The 11,028-nt window shown below is 31.2% G+C and overlaps 1 protein-coding gene across 1 annotated transcript; it reads right to left on the reverse strand.

Annotated features, from left to right (window-relative positions):
* Positions 1 to 112: 112 nt before the first annotated feature.
* LOC129917104 (ankyrin-1-like) lies at positions 113 to 9,614 on the reverse strand. Its single transcript, XM_055997445.1, has 2 exons — positions 9,481 to 9,614; positions 113 to 2,966 (listed from the first exon to the last, which is right to left on the reverse strand). The coding sequence occupies exon 2, from the start codon at positions 2,908 to 2,910 to the stop codon at positions 262 to 264; it is 2,649 nt and encodes an 882-aa protein (XP_055853420.1). The 5' UTR covers positions 2,911 to 2,966; positions 9,481 to 9,614; the 3' UTR covers positions 113 to 261.
* Between the last annotated feature and the right edge of the window lie 1,414 nt (positions 9,615 to 11,028).

An 11,028-nucleotide genomic window follows, 5' to 3' on the forward strand; every position in this document is an offset into this window, starting at 1 on the left:
TTGTAGTTGATGTTTAGCACAGCGTTTATAACTGATATGCTATCAGTTGCTATTATGTATTTCCCATGATTTGTACATGCATTTTTAGCAGCTTCTAGTATTGCCACTGACACTTGAGAGTAAATTAAACTTTCAGTTATAAATATAAAAAAAAAAAACTTATCAGTTGAGTTTAAAACAAAGTAACAAAAATAGGTATTTTTATTTCATTTTCAAGTTATAGTTCGTATATAGTTAATAGAAAAACATTGATTTGAGTTTTCAAATTTTCCATGAGTCCATAATATTTTCTAAATCACCAATACTTAAGTAACTTAGTATTTGATCAACACATTCATAAGGCATTTCAAAATAGCATTTGAAAAACTCATATGCTGAATCTAGCAATTGTCGCCTTTGAGTAGCCTTTTTAAAATTTCTTTCAATTATGCCAGCATATATTGGAAATTTTTCTTTATAATCATCTGATTCAAAAATTCGAACAACATCTTCATTTTTAACGCATCTTGTTAATGAGTGAATACTTTTTGTCAAAACATCATAAAAACTTAATTTTGTATTACCAGAAATTGTATCGACCTTCAGAAGTTTTATTTCATTTTCGCAATCCTCTTGCAAAAATTTCAACAAACTATTATCGTCTAAAAATGAATACAAATCCGTTTTGGCAGGATATAAATTTATAGCTTTTAAGGTTATTGCGTGCAATAGTAAAGTTCGAAGAATGCGATTTTTTTCATCATAAAAAGATTCTTGAATATTAACATATCTTTCATAACCCTCCTCATCATCGTAGTCACCGTAGCGAGCAAAACCATTATAACGCAAAGACTTTGCCAAATCAATAGCTGTGCAGTGTTTGTTGTTCAAAATATTAATATCCGATCCGAAATTAAGAAGAACGTGTATATTATCAGTTTTAGCTGATTCCACGGCAATATGAAGCGGAGTATTACCATAAATATTTTTGGAATCAATAGGAGACATGTGGTCCAAGAGGATCGAAACTATTTCATTTTTAGATCCTTTTGCAGCCAAATGAAGTGCAGTTTCATGTTTATTGTTTTTTAAATTAACATCTGCTCCATTTTTTAGCAAGATTTCCAAAGCATTTTGGTGACCCTTTTTGGCAGCAATATGAAGAGCTGTATCACCATTTTCTTGCTTTGAATTAACAATATTCATGTTATGCTTCACAAGCATTTCAATAATAGTTGAGTTTCCCTTCTCAGCAGCAATATGCAATGGTGTAAAACCTTTCGCAACACAATCAACATCGGCTTGAAATTCTAAAAGAACTTCAACAACATTTATAAATTGTTTTACACACGCAATATGAAGAGCGGTTAACCTATTTTTGGTAGTTTTAGCATTAACATTTGCACCATTGATAAGAAGAATTTTGGCTATTTCTGCCTTAGTCTTGATAACCTCCGGTGGCGTATCGTCTATATTAAGAAAATCACAGAATCCTTCATATTCTTGTGATGCAGTCATGTGTAAGGCTGTTCTTCCAAACTTATCAGTCGCATCAATGTCAACTTGCTTTTCAAGTAGAATTTCAATGATTTCTTTACAAAGTTTATTTGTAGCAATCCTAAGCAATTCTGGGCGCTTTTGGACATTCGCTCCATGAGATAGTAGAAGCTTAGTCATGTTGACATCAGAGTTGTATGTTGAATAGTATATGGGAGGTTTTTCACTTTCATCTGTGGCATTTACATCAGCACCATTGGTAAGCAAGAGTTTCGCTACCTCAAACTGTTTATTTTTTATAGCAATGTGCAAAACGGTGGAATTTTCTGCTTTACTACAAGTCAAGTCAAGCCCATGCTTTATTAGATCTTGAATAATTTTAGTATTACCCATTTTAATAGCATTATGTAGCAAAGCGGTATCATTTATGTCTTCATGGTCAACAGAAAAACCATATTTTACCATATTTTCAACAATTTCTGAATCAAGGCTATTCAGTGCAGTTCTAAAAGATTTTTTGTTTATTATGTTGTTGACATCTGGACTGTATTGTAGAATGTCGTTGACTATCAATGATAAGCGTTTGTCAACAGCACAACTAAGTATCGTTTTTCCGTTATCGAATTCATCATTAATTTGTGCTTCATGATCCATTAAAAATTTAGCGGCTTCTCTGCGAGAATTTTCCACAGCTATATAGAGTGGTGTTAACTTATTATGAGCACGCGCATTAATATCGACATTGTTGCTTAAGAGTAAATCGATTGTTTCTACATTTCCAGTTTTGCATGCTAAATGCAGAGGTGTATGTCCATCGGCTGTCGTAGAATTCACATTTGCTCCTTTCTTCAAAAGAATCTTAACAATCTCGAAATCTTCATTTTCAGTCGCACAGTGAAGCGGTGTATATTCTTCTTTCCTGCAGTAAAAATTTGCCTTTGAATCTACATAGGCTCCATATTGTAAAAGTTTTTCAGTTGTATTGCAAAAGTGTCTTTCAACGGCATAATGAAGAGGGCTTATGCCTTTGTTGCAACTATTAAGAATAGCTCCTCTTTTCAGTAGAATATCAACAATATTTTCTTGTCTATCTTGAATAGCTTTTAGGAGGGGTGACAAACCACTTTCATTTCGTGCGTTAATATCAGCATCGTGGTCTAAAAGCATTTCTGTAATTTCTAAGTCACGATTTTGAATAGCTAAATGAAGTGGTGTATTTGAAGGAATTGTTTGGCTCCTTTTACTATTTACTTTCGATCCGCTGTTTAAAAGGAATTTAGTTATTTCTTTGCGCTGGCGCTTGATCGATTCACGAAGAAGAACATATCCATGAGCTTCGGAACTATTTATTCCATGTTCGTAAATTAAGTCTCGTACATTTTCTAAGTTTCCATAGCTAACAGCATGAAGCATATCTCTGTTTACTTCCGTCATTACACATTTGAATAGTTATTTCTTATTTATGAATTAAATTGAAGTGAATTTGTGAACTGAAAAGAAGGAAATGCCATGTTATTTTTTCATGAAGGGGAGGATGCCTAAATAGAATCCTAAATGACATAATTTCGAAAATTATTTAAAATAAATAAAAACACAAGCTTTTAAAAAAATTCTATACAATTTTTTTTATAAAAGTTGTGAAATTAAGTTTTTAAATAAAAATCAGAATTCAGAAAAAAATGATCAGTTCTCGTTTTTGAAATCTTACCGTTAGAAAATAAAAAAAAAAAACCTTTTTTTTAATACTGCGGACGTTATTCTTTTATGTAAGGAAAATTGTTTCAACATAAAATCGTAACAGTTTCTATAAAAACAGTTTTCCAATAATTAATTATTAAATGTAACAAAACAATATTTTCATGTAAGTTTTATAGTACAGGAAAGATAGACTTTTTCGTGGAACGAAATATAGGACGGCTGAATTTTTCAAATCTGAAAGAGGGGTATTAGAAAAGCTTAAGTCCTGGTTTTCGGGACGCCACCCCCCTGGCGAAATCCGCCATTTTGGAAAACGCGAATCGCTCTACATCTCCAAAACTATTTGTCCTAGAGAAATGGTTATCTGACCAAAGCTCTTGGAAATTTAATAATCTTTTTCTTTGTCCTACATTATTTTTCTAAGCGGACAATAGTTTTGTTGTTTTAATTTATTTTTTTTCGGTTTTTTTAAGTTTTTATCATTCCCGCTAATAGTAACATAATTTTTTAAACATTTAAAGTTATAGACCATCAAATTACCAATAATTTGGTGTATTTTTGAAAGTCATGCGATGTATGAGTCGAAAGTTATTGACCTGAAAACTATAGTCTAAGTACAGGAAAGTTAGTAAACAAAACAGGCATTTTGTGAAACGAAATATAGGGAGGCTTTTTTCAAATCTGAAATAAGGGTATTAGAAAAGCTTAAGTCCTGGTTCTAGGGACGCCAACCTCCTAGCGAAATCCGCCATTTTGAAAAACGTGAATTGGTCTATAGATATCTGCTACACTATTGACTTGACCAAATAAGTTACCAAAGTTGAAGGTAATATAAAAATATCTTTTCTTGTACACTCACTGTTTTTCAGCGAGGACAACACTTTTGAGGTTATGTTGTTTTATTTTTTATTTTTCGTTTTTTTTTTTTAATTTTTCTCAGTATGTGTTAGAAACATAATGTTTTAGGCCGTGTGTGAATCGCTGAAAAACAGTGAATGCACAAGAAAAGATATTTATATTACCTACAACTTTAGTTACGTAACTTATTCGGTCAAGCCAATAGTTTATTAGATATAGGCCAATTCGCGTTTTTCAAAATGGCGGATTTCGTCATGGGGTTGGCGTCCCGAGAACAAGGACTTCAGCTTTTCCAATACCTTTAGGTATTTCAGATTTAAAAAAATCAGCCTTCCTATATTTCGTTTCACAAAATGCCTGTTTTATTTACTAACTTTCCTGTACTTAGTCTATAGTTTTCAGATCAATAACTTTCGACTCATACATCGCATGACTTTCAAAAATACACCAAATTATTGGTAATTTGATGGTCTAAAACTTTAACTGTTTTAAAAATTATGTTACTATTAGCGGGAAAAATAAAAACTTAAAAAAACCGGAAAAAAATAAATTAAAACAACATAACCTCAAAACTATTGTCCGCTTAGAAAAATAATGTAGGACAAAGAAAAAGATTATTTAATTTCCAAGAACTTTGGTCAGATAACCATTTCTCTAGGACAAATAGTTTTGGAGATATAGAGCGATTCGCGTTTTCCAAAATGGCGGATTTCGCCAGGGGGGTGGCGTCCCGAAAACCAGGACTTAAGCTTTTCTAATACCCCTCTTTCAGATTTGAAAAATTTAGCCGTCCTATATTTCGTTCCACAATATGCCTGTTTTTTTACTAACTTTCCTGTACTATTAAAATTTTTTGTAATACCTATTGTAAAAAGTTTTTAATATCAAATTTTAATAGATTTAAAAAAATACCCCTGATGAAGTCGAGAAATTAGGACAAACAAGAAAGGTAGGGAAAAAGTATGAAATAAAAATTTGTATTTGCATATAGAAGGAAGTGACCATAAAAGCCCGATTCAACATGAGCATTAATAGTTCAAATAATTGGTCAAATTATTATTAATTCAAAATTATTATTAGTTACTAGTCCGGCAGAAATCCCAATTAGTTAATTTGTTTGTTATGGCTGGAGAAATAATTTATTAATGAGGAAAAAGTTTTAAGAAACATTATTTTGCTAATAAACTAGAAGTTATTAGTAAATTCGCTAATAATTATTAGACTAATAAATAAATAAAATCAGACAAATTCTTTTCAAAATCCGGCGTCCCCCAAAGTAGTCATCTGGGACATACAATTTTAATTAATGAAATTTGTCAATCAATGAAAATTCTGAAGTGTCTACTTATGCAGATGACATGAACATTTTTAGAACAATTTTTAAACCCAGCGAGGCAAACTCTGCAAACCGATTTGAATTTTTTTTTTGTCTCAAAAAAAAAAAACAATTTAGAACTTAGGGCAAAATTTATAGTCATTGCTCAAGTTAAAATAAATATTTTTCTCAATTAAATTCACCGTGAAATTTGACCGATTTGTGAAAGGAAATTGTCATCTAAAAGTGAAATCGATGACGAATTATTAAAAAAATATATATTTTCAGATGACAGTTTATGTACATACGTAAATAAGTCAAATTTCAGTTTCAGTTGGATTGAGAACATTTTTTCCTCAAGCCAAGATTTTACTTTACTCAAGTACTCAAGTGGATCGTTCTATTCTTGCTGCGAATAATGACATCAATTGAGGGAATGCTTAAGTTGAGAAAAATCTCAACTTGAGCAACGACTATGAATTCCGCTTTTATACTGTTTTCGTTTGGTCGTCCGGGACTCTCCGGAATTCATTCGAACGATTCTGAAACTGTTCGTTTGGCACTCAATGACAGAATTACCAAACGAAAACGCTATTAGTAAACGATTTCGTCCACTACCACGGGACCATTAGTTCAATGAACAAATTGTGTCTAGAATGACAAACATTAGAGACTTAGGTGTTATTTGCGTTAGTGAACTTAATTTTAGATCTCACAATGCTAATTTAGAAGCCAGAGCTAATTCGGCTTTGGGTTTCGTCAAACGCTGGTGTAAGGAGTTTTCGGATCCTAATGTCACGAAATCTATCTATACAATGTTTGTACGACCTCTTCTAGAATATGCCAGCCAAGTGTGGTCTAAACTAAGGTTTAAGGTCAGGAATCGCCACTGGATTCAACTTGCCTCCATATCAAGAACGTCTTCAATACAATCTCTAGAAAAATGTCGGGAAGTTGCCGATATTATGTAGGTATGTCCGCCAGATCTTATCTGGAGCAACAGATTCATCTACCCTACTTCAAGGAATGAGTCTAAATGTCAATTCACACTCCCTTAAATCTGTATCCCAATTTTATCAGACTCTTCATATAACTGATTCATTATTTTTAAAATTTTACTAAATTTATTTATTCTTTATTCATCTATGGTTATGGTAGAAATGAACAAGTAGCAACAATGTTATGAAATGTGAATGCTAAAGCAAGTATTTTGGATTATAATCATAGCAGATGAGGATATGCTATTTACAGTCAAACTTCTTTATAACGAACTTCTTTATAACGTAATTTTCTCTATAGCGAATTTCATTTCGTTCCCCTTCCCCTTAAAAAACATTCCATACGAATTAGTTTCTTTATAACGAAGTTCCCTATAACGAAATTCTCTTTATAAAGAACTAATTTTTTTTGACCCAAGAGCAAATTCGTTTCTTTATAACGAAATGTCAATTTTCAAATTTGAAAAAAAGCTCACTAGATTTGTATACCGAGTTTTAAAAGGGAACTCCCCGTTTTGGCAAGAATTTTCTTAAAGCTGAAACACAATCACGCTTTAGGGCGTCGCTTCGTTGCGTTACGTTGAGAAATCCTCAAAGCGCGCTTCTGTCACTTTGACTTTGAACAGCTGATTGCAACATAAAATCTGCTGTCAAATAAAAAAAACACAGTCACTCACAAAATTATTGGGCCAAGTCTTTATCTTGATTTAATTGTGGAAAAATGAAAAAGGATATTAATGTGTTTAAAAAATTCATAGAATTTTGTTTATTCTTTAATCCCATAGTTATAAAAACAAAACCAATCAAAATATATTGTTTTTAACAATAAAACTCTGTCTAAAACATCATTAAATTTTTTTTGTTTTTAATACGTAAATTGTTTTGATTTAAAATATCTCGATGTCGTTTTTTTGTGCAAAATCTATATAGAGAAATTAAAAAACACACATAGTTTTGCAATAATTTATTTTTTTTTATTCACATTTGGCGCAATAATAATGTGGGTGACTGTAACTATGTCTGTTAAATGTCAGAAAGCGAGCAAAAGTTCAGTCTGGTTGAACTTTTGCTCGCTTTCTTACGTTTCCTTACGTTTGTCAAAAAAAGCGTACGTAAGAAAAGCGTCATTGTGTGAGGATACACAGATTTCCTATAGTTGAACTTTTCGCAGTTGTCAAAATCGACGGCAAAGCGTGATTGTGTTTCAGCTTTTAAAGTTATTGTATGTATGTATGTTTGGATGCATGAAAAAGGGTACATGTGTTTTAGAAATTGTACGCATATAGACAGGTGAATCGTTCGTTTGAGTTTACATTTTAAGTTAGCCAATCACAAGGCTATTTCGCTATGAGAGAATATTGATAAAATTAAAAGTGGAGAAAAGAAAAGTATGTGGCTGAAAAATTTGATGTGTCGTTTAGTACACTATCAACAATGTTAAAGAATTAACTAAAAATTTTAAAGTTATGATTCATGTGCATGTTCAATTTCAAAGTTGATATGTTTTAACTAAAAAATATAAATGAATAAATTTCCTTAAGATGAGTTCTTTTTTGTACCATGTTATTTTAAAAGAACACATGCAGTATTAAAAAATAAATTTTCTATATAACGAATTTTTTATAAAACTTCTTTATAACGAAGCAATTTTTTGTTCCCTTGAAGGTTCGTTATAAAGAAGTTTGACTGTATTTCTTTTTTTTACTTTTGAATTTTGTATACATTTATTTTTTTTTTTTTGTACAACAAGAGTAGATTTGTTTCTTGTTTTTTTTTTTACATTTCGTCGGCGTAAAGCAAAATTGGTCTAATACCACTTTTTACCGAAAATGAGTTAATGATGCAGTTTTACTAATTTGAGGGTGCTCTTTCCAAATTTGAAAACCGTTTTTGTCAAAAAAATTTCATTCCGCAGATAATATAATTTAATGGGACATAGAACAATAAAAATAGGGAAGTAGCCTTTTCAATAATGAGGCCGAGTATTTTTGATTGTTCTAAGTCCCATGATATTTTGTTCTAAGTCCACTTTTTATTTAAGGAAAAAACGTAGGTACTTGTATACGAATTGTTCTAAGTCCAATTTTGGGTTTTTAGTTTTTTTTAAATATTTAAAAATAGTATGCACCTACTAATAACGTAAACTTGTATATTTCATTCAAGAGAAAAGAACAAACTTTATAAAAAACATAACTTTAATGGCAAACGAGCAGAAAATTGTCGCTGTAAACCAATTTGGAACTTAAAAATCGTCCCCTGTAAAATTTGCTTTTTATGACTTAGAACAATTTTGTTTTACGGCGACGATTTGTACACATTAAGCTGTCCCTCTTATCTTTTAAAGATATTTTTAATCGCCAAATATTAATTTTTTTTATTTTCAAAATGCTCAAAAAATGCCAATATGTGCAATAGAGTGTCCCGACATTTTATTATAATTTTTGTTTTTCAAAAGTATCAAAAGTTGCGTATTGACAAGTAGCTTTTAATATGATCTTACTTTTTAATTTGAACATAACTTATCGGGCTTTAAAAGTCTTTAAAGGATAAAAATAGGGTATTTATATATAATCGCTGCTAGAGGCCCAAAATTTATCTCGAAATTAAAAAGTAAGTAGGTATACCCTTAGATTTTTCAACTTTCTTGCAATAAAATAGACTTGCAAAAATAATTTATCTTTGCGCTTTTTTATTCAAAAAGGGTATCAAAAGTTCTGCTTAATCTGAACTCTATAAATAAATTAAATTTACGGGTCCATTTTATTGTAAGAGGTCTTAAAAGTTGCATGTTGAAAAAAGACTCTGAAAGCTACATGTTATTAATACGCAACTTTTGATACCTCTTTCGATGAAATAGGAGCAAAAACAAAAATCATCATAAAATGTCGGGACACTCTAATGTACAAGCATGCAAATAATGGCAAATGCCATTGCACTAGCTAAAAATGGACCCCACCGCAGACAAATTTTAACATGCGATAAATAAAAATAACAAAAAAAAAATAACTTAATGGATTGAAATTTAAATTCTAAAAACTTCTTAAATGATTGAAAGATGAAATTTATTAATTTTATCATTTAAATGATATAAATTGCAAAAACCCATAAGATGATAATTAATAAATAAATAATTACCCGTCTGGCGATTTAGATTATGGTTTCCGTGGTATAAATTTAGTTTATTATTGTTTAAACACACTTGAATACCAAAACAGACTTACGATTTTGTTTTGTTTATTTTGATCTTTTGATTTCGTATTTTGCAATTTTCAGCGAAATTACTTAAGTAGCAAACAGAATAAATGAGTGCGTTCACGTACCACAAATAGAATGAATAGGGATGTGTAAACCGTTCTTTGTCTGTAGCTTGAAATCGATAACTCATGTTAGCTGACCGCGCTTTTCACACCAAACCCAAAAACGCGGTTTATGGCAAAAAGTTTTCAAAAACCTGAAAAGCGTTCACACTACAAGTTTACAGGTTTTTGTTTGACGTTTAAAATATTTTGACATCCAAATGTCAAGTTTTCGATGGGATTTAATTTTTATTGCTTAAATCAGCTTGAGCTCACAAAATTAATCAAATAAAAGGAACTCTGACAATTTAAATAAATAATTTTAATTCATTAACATAAAACAGAGGAATATATAAAAGTTTTGCAAAGTTTTTTCCTCTTTGAGACACCAAATACAAGGAAAAAAAAACGACTTCGAAGTAGCATCCAGATAGCTTAATTAGTAAAGTTGAGAAGAGATTTTTGATGAAGAAGATCGTTTGGACATCTTTTTTTTTGTTTTTTTTTCTGCTCTGCCATTTTCTACAATTAATGAAAAGAAATTTGATTAATTATACAGAATATTTTGTTAATGAATACAAAAATATTTCTTACCAGTTGCAAAAATCAACAAACTGCATTTGTAAAACAGCTGATTCTGTCAGTTCTTTTTTTTTTTTGTCTGCTCTCATTTTTTTTTTGTCTGCTGAATTTGTGCTGAATTCTTCAAAAGGTTTGTTTGGTTATTTCGTTTGGAGTTGAATGTTTTCATTTTCAGGTTTTTGGCGAGTTTAATCAAAAACTTGTGTTTTACGAAAACTTGTGGTTTATGGAAAATGTATGGAAAAACTTGTGTTTTTGATATAGGTTTTTGGGTTTTTTCGCAAAAACCGCGTTTTTGGCTTGGTGTGAAAAGGCATACAAATTATCGATAACTTGTATGGGAATTTTATCTTGGCTAAAATTTAGCTCGATCTGCGTACCAGTTAAGCCTGGTACGCTGTTCGCGCTAAATTTTAGCCGAGATAAAATTCCCATACAAGTTATCGATAATTTGTATGGGATCCATTTTAGCTCGGCTAAAAGTTATCGATAATTTGTATGGGAGCTAAAATTTAGCGCGAGCTGCGTACCAGGCTTTAACCGTGAAGCCTGGTACGCTGATCGCGCTAAATTTTAGCTCCCATACAAATTATCGAAAAATTTTATCTCGCTAAAATGGATCCCATACAAATTATCGATAACTTGTATGGGAATTTTATCTCGGCTAAAATTTAGCGCGAGCAGCGTACCAGGCTTGACTCAGGGCCAGTTGTACAAACGTGGTTCAGCCTCGGATCAGAAATTTTACTCGCCGATTTCAGCGGATTAGCAGTAGATCAACTTTGGTTCAAGGATGGATGTAGCT

Source organism: Episyrphus balteatus, chromosome 3 (assembly GCF_945859705.1).
Source record: "Episyrphus balteatus chromosome 3, idEpiBalt1.1, whole genome shotgun sequence".
NCBI classification, from domain to species: Eukaryota; Metazoa; Arthropoda; class Insecta; order Diptera; family Syrphidae; genus Episyrphus; species Episyrphus balteatus.